Source organism: Neophocaena asiaeorientalis, unplaced genomic scaffold (assembly GCF_003031525.2).
Source record: "Neophocaena asiaeorientalis asiaeorientalis breed wild unplaced genomic scaffold, Neophocaena_asiaeorientalis_V1.1 scaffold148, whole genome shotgun sequence".
Classification (NCBI taxonomy): Eukaryota; Metazoa; Chordata; class Mammalia; order Artiodactyla; family Phocoenidae; genus Neophocaena; species Neophocaena asiaeorientalis.
This window is the reverse complement of record NW_020174050.1, coordinates 7042841-7065086: the sequence shown is the minus strand read 5'-3', so window position 1 is coordinate 7065086 and position 22246 is coordinate 7042841. Positions and strand designations below refer to the sequence as shown.

Genomic DNA, 22246 nt, shown 5'->3' with positions numbered 1-22246 from the left:
TAAATGGTGCTAGATGGTTAGAATATCCATGGAAGCAAAAACAGCTGAACCTCTACCTCACAACATACACAAAAATAAATTCCAACAGATTGCATATGTAAACATAAAATGTAAAACAATAAAGGTTTCCGGAGAAAACATAGAAGAATGTCTCTGTGATCCTGGAGTCAGCAAAGATTTCTTGAACAGGACACAAAAAAGCATTAACCATGAAATGTAAAAAAGAGAACAATTGGACTATGTTAAAATTCCCACTTGGTGTCAGAAATAACCATTAAGAGAATGAAAAATCAACCAGTAAGGGAAGATGCTATTCACTATAAATATATCTGACAGAGGAGTCATATTCAGAATATACATATTTTAAAAACTCTTAAATATCAATGAGAAAAATACACACAACCCAATAGAAAAATGAACAAAAGACTTGAACAACCACTTCATAGAAAAAGAATTTAGAATGGCTAATAAGCATGTAAAAAAGGTGCTCAACTTCATTAGAGACATGCAAAATAAAACCACAATATAATACTACCATTCTCCCCCACCTCCCCACCTTGGCTAAAATGAAAAAGATGAGAAATACCAAATGTTGATGAAAATGTGCAGCAACCATTTTGGAAAATAGCTTGGCAGTATTTACATAAAAGTTGAATATGACGTTATGTTTTGACCCAGTAATTCTAATCCTAGATAAATATGCATGGGTCAACAAAAACATGCTCCAGAACGTTTCACTACACTATTTCCTACTATTCCTAAATTTAAAATAATACAAATGGCCAACAACAGTCGAATGGGTGAATAAGTTGTGATATGTTTAGGCAATGGAATATCAAACAGGAAAGGGTATAAAGAATTCCCAACTACACACAACAAGGTAGCTGAAACAAGTATCGAGTGGAAAAAAAAAAAGACACAAAAACAGTGTATGCATTATGATTCCATGTATGTAAAGACTGTTAGAAATCTAGGTCAGAGTTACTCTTGGGACATGGGGCAAGGAGGACTGGAAGGGGGCATCAAGGGGGGGTTTCTGCGGTCCTCGCAGTGTTCTAGTTCTTGCTCTAAACTCCGGTGACATGGGTTTATACAGTTCGTGAACATTTATACAGATGTATCCAAATTAAAAAGTTACAATTGAAACAAATAAAAGAATAATGACAACAATGGATCAAACAAACATTGTATTAAAACCATTGAGAGCATAATGAACTCCACTGTCCCACCCCCTCAGTCATGCGCGCACACGCACAATGAAGTGAAAACCTCATTGGCTGGGACTAGGTGGACACTTCGGGAAGCCATATCTTAGCACCGCCCCTTCTGTCTGCTGGTTACCCTGCCTTCCCGCCATCCAGCTTCCACGCCATCCGGCCTCCCAGCTTCGTCCCCCGCCTGAACTCAGGCCCCCGAGGCAAACAGTGTCCCTTGTGCTTGGCGGTACCCTCTCTCCCAGTCTCCGCACTCGGAGCCGGCTCGCTACCCGCCACCATTATGAACATCCTCAGTGCTCAGCCAGACGACCTGGTGAACCTGTCGCCCTGCAACCTCCTTTGCCTTCCGGAGAACTATCAGATGAAATATTATCTCTACCATGGCCTTTCCTGACCCCATCTCTCTTACATCACTGAGGATGAGGATGGAAGATTGTGGGCTACGTCCTGGCCATAATGGAGGAGGACCCAGATGATGTCCCCCACGGACATATCACCTCCCTGGCTGTGAAGCGTTCACACCGGCATCTCGGCCTGGCCAAGCTGATGGACCAGGCCTCCCGGGCCATGATAAGAGAACTTTAATGCCAAGTATGTGTCCCTGCATGTCAGGAAGAGTAACCGGGCAGCCTTGCACCTCTGTTCTAACACCCTCAACCTTCAGGTTAGTGAGGTGGAACCCAAATACTCTGCAGATGGAGAAGATGCTTATGCTATGAAGCCGGGTCTGTCGCAGATGGCAGATGAGCTGAGGAGGTAGCTGAAGCTGAAGGAGAAGGGCAGGTATGTTGTGCTGGGCTCCAGGGAGAACCAGGAGGTCCAGGGCAGCACACTTCCTGGTTCCAAAGAGGCCCGTCAATAGAAGAACCCAGCCACTGATGATAGTGGCAGTGACAGCAAGGAACCCAGCGAGTCCATGGAAAGCCCCCGTGCCCAGGACAGCTCAGAAGACTCACACTCCACCTCCTAGAGCCTGCTTAAGGTACGTATTCTCTCTTCCCTGACTCAGTCCCTATTTCCCCTAAATTTCTGCACCATACATGGGTCAGCCTAATCCCATCCCATTCTAGCCCTGATGGGTTTCACTGTGAAAGCCACATGTTGACCTTGGGGAAGAGTGTAGAGTGGGTTGGGGGAAACTCATTGCTCACTATTGGAAGTTAATAGGACTCCATGCTGAAAGTAGATTAAATTTAGTAAAAGAAACAAGCATTTATCCTGCCTTTTCGGTATGAATTGTATTTCAGGGTATCCACATAGTCAATGAAAGAAATTTCTTCTTTATAGAATGACAGCAAATAAAGACAGAAAGAATGACAGAATTATAAAATTGCCATTTTGCAACTCTTAAAATAATAGATCTAGCCAATTGTCGTCAATGACTAATACCATTAGGTGAAAGTTGGAGCAGTTTGCAACGATGGATCATACTGGCAACTCTTGAAGTCACTGGTCAAGTGTAACATCACTATAAAGGAGACAAATATTATGTGCCTCTAAATGCAATAGGAAGTGCACAGTGACACCTATGCAATATTCTTGCCAAAAGAAAATTGTGTGTGTATGTATAAAATTTATCTTGAATTCAGACAAGGCCCTAGATCTAACTACCATTTTTATTAAAATAATAATAATGATAATGATAATAGAGGGACATGTTAAGCTACAGTCAGCCATATCCAGAATGAGAGAATTTCTACAGAACAAATGAGCTGGTATCTTCAACAAATAAATGTCATTTTTTAAAGAGGGAGGAGGAATTTATCTATTAAACTTTAGAGATATGTTGACCAAACACAACCATTGTGGAGGCTGTTTGACTTAAACAAACCAAATATAAGACATTTTGAGATGACCAGGCAAAATTTGAACATGGACTGTATATGCTATTAAGGAATTGTTAATAATTTTGTTAAGTAAGCTAAATGGTATTGTAGTATTATGTTTAAAAAAAGTTCTTATCTGTTAGATATATCTATTGAAATAATTAGAGTTGAAAGAATATGAGGCCTAGAATTTAAAATAATCCAGCCAAAAAAAAAATACTCCAGGGCTTCCCTGGTGGTGCAGTGGTTGAGAGTACGCCTGGCGATGCAGGGGACACGGGTTCGTGCCCCCTGCATCCCACAGGCCGCAGAGCGGCTGGGCCCGTGAGCCATGGCCGCTGAGCCTGCGCATCCGGAGCCTGTGCTCCGCGACGGGAGAGGCCACAACAGTGAGAGGCCCGCGTACCGCAAAAAAAAAAAAAAAAAAAAAAAAAAAAACTCCAGCAAAAAAAGGTCGGGGCAGGGGGAATAGATAAAATAAGAATGACAACATGTATAATTGTTGAAGTCGGGTAATGGGTACTTGGGGGGTTCATTATGCTGTTCTTCACTCTTGAATGTATGAAAATCAACATGAAAAGTCAAAGAACAAAAACAATTATGGTTCTTCCGACTATACCCTAATACTAATACTAAGCAGACACTGAAAAGTAGTTTTAAAAGACTATTTAATTTCCCTCAGGCTCAGTGTAGAAGCTTTAAGTTCCAAACCTACTCACCTTACGCTTACATATGAAAAAGGCAGCAACTTTCTCATAACAAAGTCCAGTCATGAGTGACACACACTGCACATAATTAAAATAAATGCTGTTTGATTAATTTACTCGGTCATAAAAATGTGTATATGCCTGGCATGAGGCTTGGCGCTTGGTATACACCAGTGATTAGGACAGGTTGATGTTTACATTATACAGCATCTTATCTTCGTGGTTACTGGCTTCTCTTCAGTTGTGACACTCTACCTGAGTAAGATTTTAAGAAAATGAAGATAATTGGAGATTGCTTTAACACTGTATATATATAGTTTTATATATTATATATATAATTTGATGAATTCAAAAGCACTTAATATCTGATACGAGAAACAAAAATAACTGTCTCCCTCGTAGGGGAAAAGAAAATAATAAATAATAGTAAGAAAATTATTGTGTGGCAGTTATATTACTGTTATTGAACTTTATTTCTAAGATGAAGGAGTTGTTCCTTGTACTTAGCAAAACTGTCCTTCCATGTTGGTATCCTCTGAGGCATCTTCACTGGCTGCATCTAATCTTTGGTCCTCACGAGTCCCTTCTGGGTCCTTTCCAATCAAAGGCCTCTTCAGGTCTCGGGTGCTCTCTGCCATGTTTGGGCCATTTTGGTAGCAAGGGTATTAGTGTGTCTAGGCTAGTTGTCCTAAAAATTAACCTCCAAACCTCAATAACTTAATACAATAGCAGCTAATTTCTCACATCACAGTCCAATATGAGTCAGCAGTGTGGTGGGGATGTGAAGGAGAGAGGAAAAGAAGGGTCCTCCTCCATGAAATCATTTAGGACTCCATCTGTTCCTTAGCCCTCTTTGGCAATCTGGTGAAGCCTAAGGACTCCTCAGAAAATTGTCTTTTAATGGCATGAAAATCTGTGAGATCACAAAGGAAACCAATTTTATTGAAATACTGTTACCAAATTATTTTATAACAAACTTATGTTATATATGTGCCTTTTTATTAGCATATGTAATTAAAAAATTCTAGCAGTGGGTCTAATACTGTTACTTAAAAGCAAATTGGGTGTAAATTGAGTGTAAATGGTATTTTGAGATACCTCCAACAGCTGTAATATAATATGAAAATACCTGTGATTTATATTGGTGATAAAGTCACAAGTATTGCAAATATTACTATTCATTGGGGCCTACATTCATAATTGAAGGAAATGCTAAGTTTCAGTTAGAGGTTAGGGAAGATACAGAGTTATTTTTGTTCCAAATCCAAGTTCATGGTTCTCCTCAATTTGATTAATGGATCCCAGGTTAACCCCTGATTCAATGCTGTTTTCTAGAATCATATGTCCTCTACTGGTTCATATACATCCAGCTTGCAGATAAGGGAAGAGAATACACACAGAGGTTCACATAAGTTTTGAAAGTCAGTCCTATTTTCCCTGCTAACTGCAGGGGAGGCTAGGTAATGTAGTTTAGCTGTATGCCCAGGAGGAAGAGGAAGGAGTTCTGGTAACCACACAGCTTAGTTTCTGCCACAATGGGAACCATCCTAGTGGTGCTCTGGACTATGAGAAATTCTGCTTGCATGTCCAGCTAGGAGCTTGGGATTACTCTGCTGCCCGCTCTCCGTAACATGGCACAGGGAACTCTGTGCAGCTATCTAAGGCTGTCTGCTTAGTCACGTGACACATATGTCTTCTGCTCTTGCACAGACCTCGGCATGGGAAACTGGGATCCTGCCACCTTGCTGCCTTTATACCTCTTGTTAAAGCCTGGAAGAAATGACCCCTTTACTTGGAAATCCCCCAGGTTGTCTAAGGCTTCAGTTACCATCCCTCACCTCCATCCCATTCAGTAGGGTATTACTAGGACATACACCTAGCTGCCTGAATGGGAAAAGGCTACTGTGAAGAAAGAAAGAATGGGGGAAAAAAAAAAGGTTAATACTACAAAAGTATTATCTTGCCACAATTGTGGCATTCCTCGTGTGGAACTGGAGTTAAAATACCTACAGAAGAAAGTCCTGAAAGAAATAACTTTTCATTTTCCCTTATCTTCTTTTGGGTCTGGGCACCAGAGACAGTTAAAGTTAGAAGATTTAGAAGTGATGGTGAGTAGGGCAGCTGGGGAAGGAAACTGGAGGTCTTCATCTACAAAATGCTAATAAAAATCACTAATAACCCTATGAGAACACTATGTCATAGGAACTATTCTAGGTACTGTGTATGAACTGTCTCACTTAGTCCTCCTAATGTCCCTCTGAAGTAGGTACTATTACTCCATCTTACAGATGAGAACTGCGTGCCATTCAGGTAGTGAACGGAGAACAGGGGTGCGAACTCGGATGGTGAGACTCCACCAGAGTGAGCACTGAATGGACAGTGCCTGTAAATTGCTTAGCACAATACCTCACACACACTTATTTATTCTGTAAATTCTAGCTCTTAATATAATCTCTAGTAACGATTTAGGCTCTTTTCTTCTCCACACTAATCAAATGATAGAATGTTGTATATGAGCAGCAACAGTTTGCGATCTTGGAAGGGAGATGCATCTTAATGATTAAAATAGCTTTCACTGACAAGCTGAAAGTCAAAGCATTCAGCCGAATCAACGCTCATCAACACCAGAGTTCCTAGGGAGCCACAGTGATGAAGACAGGTCCGTTCAAAACATGCTAGTTGAGGCAGGAATGCCATCAAATTGATGCTCCTGACAAGAAATATGTGGGTGATTAATAACAAAAAAGGGAAAAAAAAAAAGCAAAATCTTAGAATTTTCCATTGAGCTGGCAATATCGAGTTAACCAAGGTTACTTCAGTGACTCTCCTTTTTTGGTTTATTCTTTCTGTCGCTAAGCTGTCATCCTAACAAAAAGTTGTTAAATGTTCACATGAGCATTCACTGAAATAGACTGTTCTTAATTTTACCAGACAACTAATTATAGCTGGAATGATATAATGAAATATGGAAGAAAGTTAGAGACTGACAGGTCTGGTAAATTCCTAGTATAACCTTACCCCAGATATGCCAGAAACCATAGATTTCAAATGTAGCTGCAGTGTATGAAGATATAGAGGGGAGGGGGTTGGGAAGAGATAAAATATTGTTTTGAAATACTAATCAGATAGTATCATGTGTTGAATTAATTTATAATCTCCAGTAACGTCACCTTTCAATCAGTGTATGATGTACATTTAGGATGACTGAAATACCAACTTTGTCAGAGGTAACTGATAAAAGCAGAGGCTTTTCCTAAATTTTGTACTCTTTCCATGCCAAGGAGCTTTATGGTGGAAGAAGTAAGAAAGAGAAGATAATAACCATTCTTCTGGGAATGGCAGTGGTTCAAAGAGCCTTCCTGAAACATTCTGCAATGCTATTTCTTTAGACTGACATCCTCAGAACATCACAGGAATTTTTTTTTAAAGTTGTCATAAAATTCTGTTTTGTTTTCAGAAAGTAATGATAACAACATATTTCTCAGGCTGCTGTTGCCCTCCTTTAAGGAATCCTAGTAATGTAAAAATTTGTACTTCATAAGCTAATAAGGACCGTAATATTCGTATCTTATCTTAATGTCTTAAACATATCAAGGAATATTTACTGAGAAAACTAAAAGAACTATAGAATGTTTGGTTTTTATATAACTTCTTTTGCAGTCCTCTCTTAACAGCATCTGAAACAAATTGAAAAAGGTGATGATAGACTTTATGGCTTATTCTCCCACATCTTATTACTCTTCCATTACAGCAAGTACACTTTTTTTAAAAAACAAAATTTTGTATTATATGCTTCTGAATGTCCTGCAACTTGATTTACCGTTGTTATTCTGAGAACTGACTTCTCTGTAATTAAGATTTTGTGCAAAAATGCTTTTTAACTGCTCTGTGCATAACAGTCAACTTTTATTACTTCTGTGTGCATTTGATAGATGGGTAAAGAATGCATGTTTGCAGTTTTAAGGTTCTGTTGTTGTTTTGTTTTGTTATGTTTGCAGTTGCTCAGCAATGGGAAGCAATACTGCACTAGCTTTTCTTTAATTTATATATTCCATTTACATATCACACAAAACTTTCTTCCTTATTAAGGATAGGGTTCATGTCCCATTTATCTCTGTTTCCTTAACTCCTGGCACATTATTCATTCATGGTAGGTACTCAGTACATACTCATTGAACGAAGGAAGGAAGGAAAGAAGGACCCTCCCAAATTACCAATGCAGAATTTAAAAATGGAAAGGAGAGAAAATGTACATATGGTACTACTTCCTATTACCTAATGTAATAAGGACACTTTTAAGTTATGAATAAAGAGACAGTGGGTATTTCGGTTTCATCTCCAGGTCTCACAGAAAGAAAATATAACTTACAGAATTAGACACATTGCATCTAGCTTATCAAGAGCTAAAAAGGCCTTTCATTTCATTAGAATTGAGATAAATTTCTTTTTGAGTGGAGCAGGATGGGATAGAATTTGAAGATGACAAGCAAAAGTATCATGGTGTCTTTAGGTTTAAAATAGGATCTTTGGGGTAGATCTCAGCCTTTCATTGTTCTCCCTCCTCCCCCTTCTCCTGGCAGAAACGGCTTTTAGGTGTTGTTAGAAAAAGTTCATGTGTCCTCATGGCAGGGAGAGGAGAGAGCCCCAGATCCACATGTGGATCTTTGTGTTGTCCACTCAACTCTCACTGGCTTCCATGGAGATATATCTAGTCTAAAGTGGCTATTAATGCCTTGCTGATCTGCTGCCAAACTCTGTCATTGGTTAAACCAGTATTTTATTCTGTCAGAGCCTGTCGCCCTCCTTTGCTCACTTGCTCTCTTTTCACTTCTCAACAGCATTGCAGGTCTTCACGTCTCGGCCACGTCTGCCCTCTGAGCCCTGGCTTAGCCTGTGAGCTCTGCAGCATCTGCTCTGGGGTCGTCTCAAGGAGACCCCAATGGCTTCTCACTGTCAACTGTCAACCTTCCACATGCCCTGCTGGGAATGAAGGAATACGTGGACACAAGAGCCTGCTGCACAAAAGCCAAGGAAGTTTGAGGCCTTCCATCACAGAACCTTCCTTGGCCTCCTCACACCATGCTGCCATTTTATTCTGTTTGTAGTAGTTTGTCTTGCAAGGTTGTCTCTTCTGAGAATGCAGAACGGGAAGCAGGGCAGACTCCTACAGCTCCTCTGCTTTCAGTTTTTGTCATTATTTACCTGGGTTTCCATTCTTGAGGGGGTAGTCAGTACCATCAAGTCAGACCTCATGCCCCCTTCATCTTCCTTCTTCATCTTTTCTGGTAGAAGTTTTCTGTTTCCTCTTCCTTTCTCTGGGAACCTGTCCTCTGACGTGTCCTCCCCTTTCTTGAGGAGGTATTCTCATTCTCCTTCCCAGCGGGAGGAAGTGGTGAGTAAGGGCTTCTACTGTGCAGTCAGAACTTGGAGATTTCAAGAAAAGGACAACCAGTAATTAAATTGGAATATCGAATCTGCTTGTTTGTATCAACTTGATTTTTGTTACTGACATAACTTGCCATTTATTGAGGACCTATAATGTTCAGACACAATGCTAGGGCCTTTATTAACAATATATTTAATCCTCTCAGCAACCCTAGGAGGTAGGTATTATCATCCCTGTTTTATAGATGGGGAACCTGAAGCTCAAAGAGGCAAAGTAAATATCTAGGATATTTTCAGTCAGTGTATGATGTACATTTAGGATGACTGAAATACCAACTTTGTCTTGGAAATCCCCCAGGGATTTCCCTTTACTTGGAAATCTAGGATCCCTTTACTTGGAAATCCCTTTACTAGGATCTGAACCCAAGTTATTTGAATTCAAAGCCAAAGTTCCTTTCACTTTCCTATTGCTACTTTTTGCATTTTATTTATAAAAGTGTGAAAACCATAGCAAAAAAAAGGAGAATCTACTGTTTTAAAATGTTAAGTGTTGACTTAATACATGACAACTATATGTCATTGGTATTTAGATAACCCTCTATTATAATCCTATTTACTATTTTCCCCAGTAAAAATAAGTGAAGACAAAGTGTTTTGACCGCTTTTGACAAAGTGCAGTGAAAGTCACCAGATAAATCCAGAGTTATTATTGTTTTTATATTCACTGAATGTGAATTACCATAGTATATAACGTTTCTCATGTTTAAATTTTTATGAAAACTAGTGTATATGGTTTTAAGTCAAAGCCCTGACATTAACCATCTTATGACAACAGATAAATCTGTTCTCTGTAATCATAATCAGCCCTGCTAAGCTCTTCTTACAAATCTTCTCTAAGAATGCACTCTAAGAATGCCTACCTAATAGTAAATGATTGCCTGAGGCAGACATAGAAGTTTTTTTCCTACACAATAAGGATTTGCCATTTCCTATGCCAGTACAAACCTCTCATCTATCTTTCCATCTTTCCTTTTTAATTTTCTTTCCCAATTCTAAAACTATTTTATCCCTTCCCCTCAAGCATCTGTTTATCTCTTTATTTTTAAATATAACAGCTTTCTAACATCTGTCTCTAGGGCAGCATAATCTTACTGATGAAATATTCCATGTTTTCCTTGAGCCCTTGTCAATATGTCTTCGTGTTAACAGCTTAGCAGATGGAGAAACAGAAGGTGTAGCCTCAGCTTACCTGAATGATTTCTCTCTAGCACCAGGCACATTACTGTCTCTACTAAACTTGATGATAGGAACTGGAGTAATTGGAAAATAAGAAATGATACCTGACTTTTGCAGTGTTATTTACTAAAACTGTTGGCTGCTTTTCTGTGTTACTGTTATACCCTTTTTCCCAGTCTCATACCAGGAGAAGACAGAGTTATAGCAGCCTACCTAATTTGGACTGTGCCTACTTAGATAGTGGAAGTAAGCCTATGATACTGCTTTATGTAATAGCATTGTTCTTTTTACATGGGGCAAATTATTATTATTTTAATGGGCTGACCACTTTTTCCTTAAGTACAAACCTAGAGAGGCCAAAGCAGGGCTTTGAAGCAAGGATACAGGATAGTTAATGGTGAATACCATTGGACTAGCTGTAGAAAATGACCCACACCCCCTCCTTTACTTGCTGCTTTAAAGAAACTACCTGGGTGGGCTCAGGTCTGTCAGCAAATTGTTCAGAAATATTAATTATCAAGATGCAAAGTTTTCTTTGGCTAATAGAGAGAAACTTGTGAATGAAGTCTGTGAGTTACCTAGTTAGAATCTGATTTTTCCCTTTAGAGATAAGAACAAGGGACAGACAAGAGGTGATTGTCTAAAAATAATGGGGTATGTGGATGTGTGGGAAAAGTGGGGAGTGGTGCTGGAAGTTAGTCCAAAGCTGGGAACATTTGGAAAGGATAAGGACTCTGAAATAGCTCAAAGGAAGTTTTCTCCAGTTTACACATGCAGCTGAGTCATCTGGGGGATCATGTTAAAATGCAGATTTTGTTTCAGTAGGTCGGGGCTGGGGCCTGAGGGTCTACGTTTCTAACTAGTTCCTGGACAACACTGATGTTGCTGGGCTAGGAACCACACTTCGACTAGTAAGGGTCTTATCACTCATCTGCAACCCTGGACCTAGTCGAAAATACCTGTGACTAGCCTAGGTCGGTTTGGATTAGAACCTAAATAATTCGGAGTGCCATTCTTTTTTTTTTTTTTTTTGCGGTACGCGGGCCTCTCACCGTTGCGGCCTCTGCCGTTGCGGAGCACAGGCTCCGGACGCGCAGGCTCAGCGGTCATGGTTCACGGGCCCAGCCGCTCCGCGGCATGTGGGATCTTCCCGGACCAGAGCACGAACCCGCATCCCCTGCATCGGCAGGCGGACTCTCAACCACTGCGCCACCAGGGAAGCTCTATCCTTTTTATCCTCCAAGTTCTAGTCAAGCAAACAATAGCTACAATTTGGCAGTAGTGGCATATAGCACAAGCTTGAAGAGTGAGAACACTCACAAATCACACTGAAATTTTCTTAATTTGTTTCCAGAACAAAAAGCTCAAAAATTTCAATGTTCAGTTAAGAATCAGACACCAGGCCAGTCTGGAATCACATGCCTTTCTACTCACGTGTCATTAGCTTCTCATATCCCTTCATCATCTGGGTGTTCTGAGTTGGAACTTTTATTAACAGTACTCGGCTAAAAAACTGATGAAATAGACCAAGTGACTTATCACAGCCCTTCTTTATACTTTTTCCTAGACATGAATGCTTCTTTGAAATCTTAAAGGACACAGATCATTTCACTGAGGCATACCTGAAGCATTATTTAAACAGCTTGTTTCCTTATATGGATATAGGAATTGAATTTTGTGAAGTTCTGGAAAAAAACATCCGTTCAGTATAAATCATACATATATTGCTTTCCTAACCAACATTAAGATAGATTTTGCACTTTTGGAGTAAGGTCATCACCTCAACTACATATAATAAAAGCTTACTTAGAGAATACAGTCCTTAGCAAATTGAGCAATTTTCACAAGAGGTGGTTTAATAGAGTGGGATCACAGACCTGACTCCAAAGCCTTAAATTTTAGTTCCAGTTTGGCCTATTACTACCTGGATATCCTCTGGCATGTCAATTTTCTCATATATAAATTAGGGAAAAATAACTTCCATGCCCTCTTGGTCATTGTGTAATGAGATACTATAAGAAAAACTGCATTGTAATTTGTAAGAAGATGTGTAAATGTTATTGCTAATGTTTTTACTTTGCTAACATTTTTACTTTGAGAGATTTTTATCCCCAAATTCAAACGGGTGCAAAATAACAGTGATCATTTTCTTTTTCATCTCTAGCCATCCAGAAAAAAAAATTAGCTTTTCAGCAATGATGAACGTGTGTGTGTATGAATATTTTAAGGGATGACGTATGAAGAAGGGAGTGAATTCCTGTAAATGTAGCAAATCAACTGTCTATATAGTCATTTAAAAAGAAAAGAGGCTTAATAAAAGTTGTTTATCTCTTGCTCTCTATGACCTAGGCATTCATATGTAATAAGGTTATTCATGTGAATCAAATTGTACTTGTTCTCCCATTTGCATGGTTTTAGGTGAAAGAGATTCACCAAAAAAAAAAAAAAAAAAAAAAGTGACCAAAGTTTTCACATACTCAGAAACTTTAGTAAACTATAGTAGTACATTACCATCTGGCTGATTTTCCATCACCAGAGCCCTAAGCAGTGTTAAGTCCCACAGTCCCTACTTTTATGGCTTAAAGGAGGTACATAAGTTAAACTTTGTTAAATAATAGATGTTATAAAGAATTTTGAAAAGTTATGGACTCCCTTATATGAAGAGGCTTCTAGGAAATAAATATTTCTAATTGTTCCTTTGGCATCCAAGACAGTTTTGTGCCTTGGTAAATAAGTGTGCCCTGCTTAGTGAGATTCCCAGTGAGTGAGAGATAGGCCTTTCTTTAAAAAGTGGCAGAATGATTAGTGCGAAGGTAAGTTGAGAAAGAAGAATCCACCACAGAAGGCTCTTAGGCAGATCAGTCTAGGAAGATGTACATTTGGAAGTTGAAGATACAGATTTTGAGCCCCTTAAAATTTGCCCATCCTGTATATCCCTTGTAAAGTACTGAAGTATGAAAAACAAAGATCCATGATATCTTTTCTACCACTTCATACATGTTCTTTAATTTTATTCTGTTCCTTATAATTGGGGGAATCAGAGGGGGCAGGGTGGATAGATTAGTTTATATCCAGTAAGCATCTAAGGCTCAAGTATCACAGCTTTTGTGTGCCTAGTTGATTAGCATCTTTGTCTCAACTGTTTCAAGTTAATGGGTGGTAATATTACATAGGGGTTAAGCCCATACATTCTAGGTTATACCTGGAGTCTCTGAAGCACCTGCTTTAGAAATATTTAAATAATTGCATATACCCTGCTTTATAAGGATGACAACCATGTCAAAATGATACATTCATGAAATAACCTCATAGTCATTTGTCAGCTGATGGTAGAAATCCAGAGTCAGAGTTAGAAAATCAGTTTAGGAGTGAAAGTGTCAGCTGTTACAAAGTCAAATATTGTTTATAAAATTTGTCTTAGGTCCGCTCTTATCCTTGTCCAGAAAAAATATAGATCATTTCTTTGATTACTGATTAGAATTTTATTTGGGCATTGAAAGGAAGTAGTTTCAGAATAATTGGACATCCTGAATAAAAAAAGAAGGCTGTATTTGTACTTTAAAATTATGTATACCAGTACAATTCTAATTGGAAAACATTTTGGTCACTTATGTTAAAAAAACAAGTTCCTGTCTTTGATGAGGAAAAAACATTATAGTGGCTTATCATAGAATGTAAAGCTTTTAGAATCACTCTGTAATTCATGGCTTATCCCTGAGAATTCAGAGCTTTATAAATTATAAACATTTTCCAGGACAGGGTACACACTGTCTAATGTCAGATGGGGCAAGACTAAGCCAAGGGCATAAATGAATTTTCACTTTTTCACCCTGAATTCTTCTTCCATTCCTGATACCCAGTATTCTATTATTCTTTTCTGGCTTAAGTTGTACACCCCTAACCTATGCCAGAATTCCTTCAAAATAACCTACACTCAGATCACTTTTTTAATACCTTTTTCCCTTCTGTCCCCACTTCCCGTAGATAGATGGATGGATAGATAGATACATAGATAGATAGATAGATAGATAGATAGATAGATAGATGATAGGTAGATAGATCGATCCTACATCATAGCTGGTAATAAGCATTTTTTAAAATGCACAGAAAATTATTCATAACTGGCAGGCTTGCTCCTCTAAAGAATATTTATATTTAACTCAAATGAATCTCAGGTAGGATAAACCTGCTTCATCAATATTCTTATCCTGTCTATTGGAGGATCTAAACTAGGGCTCCATGGGGTGTCCTGCCACCTTGGACCACAGTTTTCAAAGGAAAGAGTGAATGCATTTCTTATCTATGAGCAAATGAAGGCATAGAGTACTACGAAGCAATGTTTGCTTTTAAGACCTGAAACTTTCTTTTCTTCATGTTTCCTCCAATTCTTTTTTATTCTTTCTCCCACATCTTCAACAATATTAATGTCCCAATTTATACACCCATAAAATAGGAATAATTGTAGGGTTGCTCTAAGGACTATAAAGTTGTTGCAAGGGTTAAGTAAGATAATTCATGTAAATTATGCACCCATCCAGAAAATAGTAGGTGCACAATAAATATTGGTTCCAGTTACTTCCCTTCTAATTGGTGAGTAAACACTTTAATAAAGCTAATACTTCTAACACAGAGATTTACATTTGAATATCATTTTATGCAAAAAATTATTTAGTGATCATAAACTGTTTCTGTCTTCTCAGCGTCTTCTCCATTCTCTTCAGATTTATCTCTGAGTGTGCTCAAGTAAAAGCACAAATGAATGAAATGAAAGGATTCACAGAAGAAGAAGAATTGAACCAATGAAGATTATACAAAATCCCACTTTATATCAAATAATGGTAAAACAAGAATCCTTTACGATCAAAGAATAAATGTTATTTTAAGAAGAAACACTCCAGTGCAGTTCTGCGTCAATAGTAAAGTACTTCTATTTTCCCTGTTTTCAAATCTAAAAGCCAAATAATATTATCCTCATATTTCCTCGCACAAAAGGTAAAATAAGAGATACAAATAACTAAGAACACTTAGCAAATCTCTTAATCAAGATGTGTTTCTCCAAATATAATAACAAAAATTCATTTAAAGTAAGAAAGTATGATGATCAGTGAAAACCAGGACATTGCAAACCCGGTTTTCACTTTAGAAATAAAACTAAAATAATATTTGAAATGTTTTAAAAATACAGTAAAATGTGGTTGAAAGGGGAAAAATTGACTACCATTTCATTCTTTGTGCAGAACAGTCTGTTTTGTCTATTAAACAAAAAATAAATGAGCAATAATCTCCAAGAAATCATCTTGACCAGCATTAATGACTAGTGTGATAGTTAAGAGCCCGAGGCATAGCCAGAGGCCATTAAGGCTCTTGGGGGAGGGGGAAAGTTGGGGGATTGTGGTTTACCAGTAATTAACCATAGTTATGAATCAAAACTTCCTAAGAGATAAAAGTTAATCTGGATTATTCTATCTGTGTCTGTCTTTTCATGCACCCCTCCCCCACCTTTTTTAGCAAATAGGAAAAGAGGATGCTGCCGTCATTTCACAAACCAGGTTGGATTGGCAATAATTCATTTAATGAAACAGGGACACTCAGGGGACCAATTAATGCCTTTTCAAGCTTAGACTAGACAACTATAAGAGCCACTTTAAAAAAAAAAAAAAAACTCAGTCTAACACATTAGTTGATTGTTGGTAAACTGAAACTCAATCATGAGATCATAAGGATTTTTTGGAGCTTTTTTTTTTTTCAGTTTTTAATCCTATCTCAGTAAAGGTAAATACATAAGGATTATAAATAAACAAATCTGAAGTAATATAGATTGGGGGAACCTCAAGAGGGTCAGGAGATAATGAAGATTATACCTCAATATTGGGATTATGAATGTTAGTTCTTTATTTCAATAAAAGTGGATAGAGATCTTTCATATCAGGGACACGGCTTAGCTGTAAGGACAAAGTAATCTTCTGGGAATTATGCATACAGGCTTGACATCATTTTTATTGGATGGCTGATGAACTGGAAAACTCCAGGATAGCCAAGCTTTAATTTGTAATCTTAATTTTCATATAAATCGGTACATTTCAGGGGGAGGGAGCGGGGGGATGTGGGGGACTTTGATGCTTGCTAGCCTTGTGGTAATAAGACAGCGCTGGAGCGCGGGCTGCAGTACTAACTCATCCAGTATCTGAGTCTGTCTTTTCCTCTATCCATCTGTCTTCCATCTTTACATCTATCATTTAAAGAAATTTACAGCCTGCAAATACCAGAGAAGCTAATGTTAGTGCAATCTTCCCTCCACCTTCTCTTGGAATGATCTATAGTAATCTACTTATCACAGACATGCATACTATAATGTACAATAATTTAATCTTCAGCCAGGAAAATGACTGCAGTTGTTTTCCAAGCATGCAATTATAAGGTTTTTTCCTTCTTTTTATCTTTTTTAAAGGCTATAGGGCATGAGAGAACACTGGTTTCCCTTCACAAAACAATTATCTTGATGCTTCCCATATATACTTTCACATCCATAGGATTACACAGGGGCAAAGTTATCAAACTAGAACATAGTAGTGATTTATTCGGTCACACAGAAACTGGGCCCATATATTTCCAATATGGAATGCAGATGCCTTTCACATTGTAAAAGAAGTAAAGTACTATTGAATAGAATATTTTAGAAATATATCAATACAATAGAATTTTCTCTCTAGACTGTTCTGGTCTTTTACATCATAAGTAAAATTGAATCTTCATGCAAAATTGTTATAATCGAAGACTATTTGAGTTGAACTGACCATAGAAAATAAGAGGGGAAATTATTTGTTCACAAGCACATATTTTTTCTCTCCTTTCAAGTAATGTTTCTACAGCCTTTCAATCTAAAAATTGTAACTTGTCCTTTTGTTATTTTGTTATTGTCCTACAGCTACCTTACTTCCTGGACCAAAATTAATATGCCTTAACATTGACCACTTTCTTTCTACATGCCTTGCCTCCTTTTGCAGAAATGCTGCTATACATCTTGTCTCTGATTAGGCTAGAATGATGCAAATCTTAATCAACTAATTCATCCATCCATCCATCTATCCACTGTGTCAAGCACTGTACAGAGTGATAGATATACCCAGGATATACAGTATTTTATCTTAAGGAATTCATGACTTTGTATGGAGATAGACTTGTAACAAAAACAAACAAACAAACAACCAAAAAAACAGAGAAGGCTTCCAGGAAGAAGTGACACTGGGGCTGAGATTTAAAGGTATGAAGAGGTTAGCAAAGCAAAGATAGTGACGGACAAAATGGGATAGTACAACATTTGTAAAGGCAGAGCAAATAAAAGGGACTTTGACACATAATGTAGGAATGGAGTTCACAAGCATTTACAAAAATGAATGAGTCTACTGAGGTATAACTTGGTAAATGGTAAGAGCCTCAAAGTAAAAGATACAATCTTCAGTTGAAGGTGTGATATCACATCCATTAGCATTTACCTGAACAACTTCAATGACTGGAAATTCATTACAATGAAAGACAGCTGAATTTATTTTCAAAATTCTAATATTTAGGATAGTCCTAAATTTTCTAATTTTTTAGAACTAGAAAACATATTACATATACCTAACACCAAAGCTGATGTGACTACCACCACTGCCAAGTGCCAAGTGTAGCAAGTTGATCACGTTGTATCCCTTCTCTCATGGAGGGTATAGCAATTTGCCTTTATAGAAATACAAGCTTATTCTGGATATGAATTTCCGTTCTAGTCTACAGCACTTCTGCCAATACCATTATTTGCTAACTTAAAGAATGCTTTATTCATTGCCACATAAAGCTACACAAACAAGGAACCCATTTTACAACAAAGGAAATGTAGCAATGGGCTCATGCCTGTGGAATCACTGGTCTTACGCTATGCCTCATCTTCTAGAAATGTCTGCTATAAAACAACGATAACTGAACTGAAAGCTCAGTGGTATTCAACCTTGAGAATTTGGGAAACTTTCTATACGCCTTAAACTAGGAGTCAGTGTATAGTGTTATGTCTCCAACTGTCAGCATGTACAGCTTTGGGAGCCAGGAGGTGGGGTGGTAGTGAGCCCTCTCATACTGTGCTTAATAACCCACTTAAGCAATTTCTGCTTGTCAAGCCTGATGTCTTGGCTCAGTGGGTTTAGCGGTCCTAGTGTTCTAGAGAGGAATATTTATACCAGGTGTATTAAATTGGAACCTGTGACTGTCCCTGGACGTTCTGGGTTCCTCGTGCTTCTAAACCAGCAAACCATTTTGAACAGGATGATTGCTGCTATTTTCCGGAAGGAAAATTGGGTTGTTGTCACATACTCAGGCAAAGAAGACTATGTCTAGAACCTAGGAGTTTCACTGAGACACATCTTAGGACTCTCTTGCTTAAAAGTACTGTCCCCAAACTGCGGTAACTTAATGACTTAGATCCTATGGGCATAAAGGTTTGGGTCATCTTCAGGTAAAGCACTCAACTAGCTGAGGATCAGCAGAGGGAAAGGGGAGCATAGTGTACGGGTGTGTCTTAGTGTGGCTAAGATATACTGCTCTATACCGTGGAAGGCTGACCTCTATTGATCACCTTAACTGGATTCCTTTGCCCTTTAGTTTCCAGCTGGATGGGTCAATGCGACCAAGTAGAAAGAGAAAAAGAGAACAGGATATCTAGCCCGCAGCTCTTCTTCCCCAGCCACAATTTGGAGGGTTGATTTATTTCCTCTACCTACGGCAACTGCTCTTGTCCAGCAGATACTCTCCCATGAGTGCTTCTTTCTTCATATTCTGGTAGTACCTTCCTCCCCTTGTCCCTTCTGTCCCAGGAATGGTAGTGGCTTCCTGATGCTGCTACATCAACCCTCGTTCATCTCTTTTGTTCTTCTCAGGCTTTTATAATCAGACCCTCATTTAACTCTCTTCAGTCACCCCCTTTTTTTAAAAATTTTAACTTTATTTTGGAGTATAGTTGATTTACAGTGTTGTATTACAGCAAACGTTGTGAGTCTGTTTCTGTTTTGTAAATAAGTTCATTTGTATGACTGTTTTAGATTTCACGTGTAAGGGATATCATATGATATTTGTCTTTCTCTGTCTTCAGTCACCCTTTTGAGTGTGTCATCTGTTCCCTGACTCCACCAAAATCAATCCGTCTTTATATCTCTACATATCCTTATAGCTCCATTACTTTATCAGCTTTAAATAATATTGCTATCCATCTTACGATACAAAGAGATCAGCATATTTATTCCACCTCTTACTGCTCTCCCTCTCATCGCCTCACTTTTGTTGGATATATAATTTCTATATTGTCCAATTTTTAACATTTACATTCTAATCTTTACCATAATTCTCACACTATGATCTTAGTTCCAGGGACAGTGGATTCAATTCTCATAATCAGTCCTTTTGCTGTAGTTTCTCCATTCATCAAAGGAAGGCTGAAGTTAAAAAAACTCGAAAAACTATATTCCTTGAACTCTTACATGTTCAAAATTGTTGCTTTGATGTTGAACTGCAGTTGGTCTAGTTATAAAGATTCTTGAGTCACTCTTTTTTCAAGCCTTAATTGGCATTGATTGTTCCACAGTATTGAGTATTGATATAGAGAAGTCTGAGGTTATCCTGCATTTTTTCCCCCCTTAAGCCTCTTGATCTTTTTATCTGGATGCAGACGACATGTCAATATATATTGAAACTATGAAACTTTACTAGGATGGATTTTGGTGTTGATCATTCTCTCACTTTTTCTCTTGGACATGGCATATGTATCCCATCTATAGATTCAAGTCTTTTATTTTTGGTAAGTTATCTTGGGTTATATCTTTAAATACGTGTTTGGTTACATTATTTTGGTTCTCTTTGACCATGACACTGATTTGCCTGTCTTCCATATCTATTCTTTTCTCTCTTGCCTTTTTAAACTATATTTATTCTGATCTCATATTACATCTTTTCTAATTCCTACCATTAATTGTGCCTGTGTTTTCAGAAGAACCTATTTTCCTTTGTGCTTCTTCCAATCTGGCTCATTTCTATAGTATTTAATTTTCTTCCTTCTACTTCATTTCTGGGTTTTGCCAGTTTCATCATCTTAGTTAGGATCTTTGCAGAAAATAGACGGCACACTCAAACTGAAGAGAATTAATAAAGGGATTGTATACAAAGGTGAAAGCAGATGTAGGGAACTCACAAGGGTTAGTGCAGTACCCCCTTGGGGGCCACTGTTACTGACTGTAGGTCTGAAGGGGCAAAGGGAGGGAGTGGTAACTAGAATCCAAAGAGAGAGCCATTTAAAAGCCTCTCCTTCCTGAACCTCTGCTTTTCTTGATATTTCCATGGTGGAGAATGGGGCCCCACGACAGGTCCATAACTAGGACTGCAATCTCGTGTGCGTTGGCATTTTCTAACGCTGCTTCCGTGGCACACACCCAGCCTGGGCCCCGTGGCCACAGTGCTGCTTCACGTGAAGTTCAGCTGCCCAAATGGAGATGCAGAGGAGCTGCTGCCTTCCTGGGCAGGGACCCTGGGAACAGGACACTCAGGGTTAAGGCAGATTGCAGAGGTGATTTGAACTGTGGCCTCCAGCAGCACCTTGAGCTCTCTTTTTGTAATCCAGAAGAAATAAAAAGTAACATCCTTCAATAAAAAAAAAAGCCTCTCCTTCCTTAGTCAAGGGATGTTGCCAGCCCAGCATGACCCCAGAGGGGGACCCAAGGGAATAACTTGACCTCTTCTCCCCCTCCATTCTTCTGCTAGTACTCTCAGTTGGCCAAGGCCAACTAGAAGCTAGAAAACCTTTTGAATAGTTTAGAGGTCAGCCTCCTGGGGAACAGATCAGGGTGGAGGACAGTAAGGAGTGTATCTAGAGGGGCATCATTCCTGAGCTCTTCTGCTCTACTGTGTCCATTTCTGTTTCAGTTATAATTGTCTCATTAAGGGTTTGTAGTAATTCTTGATGACATATGTGGTTATAATTTTTATCTCCGTGCTATATTTTTCTTGGTGACTATACATCATCTGATATTTGCTTTTCCTATTTCTTTACCTCTTTTTTCCCCCGTAATAGCTTTGTTTAAAGCCTCTGCTTGTTCCTGTTATGATCACTCATCTTTTAAATGAGCAACCTCCCCATCAGCCATTTGAAGAAGCTTTGGGTGGCAGAGTGGATAAGACTGCGTTGCAGGCTCCCAGCAATTCTGCTAATGAGAGAATTGCCTGTGCGCCTGAGTGATTTTAGCTATTATATCTTCCCTGCTGACAAACTGCAGCACTCTTAATGATATAAAGTGTCTCTCCTCCTTTTTCCTACAACCAGAGGTTACTTTCTGCAAATACGGATTGTTCAGGTGATTCCTCAGTTGACTCTGACTTCCAAGTATCCAGAGATGTTCCCTGTTCCCAATGTTGTGAATAAAATATGTATTATTTTATATTTCACTGTAGCATACTTTTCTGAGAGATTTGTGTAGAGCTTTTGCTGAGCTCTGTCACTATGCGGGTCCTCTCTTTACATATTCATCTGTCCCAGTTGGCCTTATTGCTCTTGGCAGATCCTTTTTTTGCTTACTTTGCTATGATTGTTTGGAGGTTTCATATATTTCCCAGTCCCATCAGAGATCAAGTTTGCATTAATTTTTCTCTTCTTTCTTTTTTGGCTTTTGGAGGATTTCTTATAAAAGAATTCATAGACCTCACTCCATCATTTTCAAACCAGAAATCACACGTACCCCTTTGATCTTCCAACAAACACATACGTAAAGAACACATGAGGCTCATGTTCTACCATGTAAAAGAAAAAATCCCTAGCCAAAGCTAAAAATGTATAACTCATTAAACATGGAACATTTTCCAAGTG

At 38.5% G+C, this 22246-nt stretch overlaps 1 protein-coding gene across 1 annotated transcript; it reads left to right on the top strand.

Moving 5' to 3' along the window:
* The first annotated feature begins 1482 nt into the window (after positions 1–1482).
* Positions 1483–2187, top strand: NAA11 (N-alpha-acetyltransferase 11, NatA catalytic subunit). The gene is given in 3 exon segments (XM_024754160.1): positions 1483–1645; positions 1648–1790; positions 1792–2187. Coding segments are annotated over 3 exon segments (687 nt in total). The 5' UTR covers positions 1483–1497.
* Positions 2188–22246: the final 20059 nt, after the last annotated feature.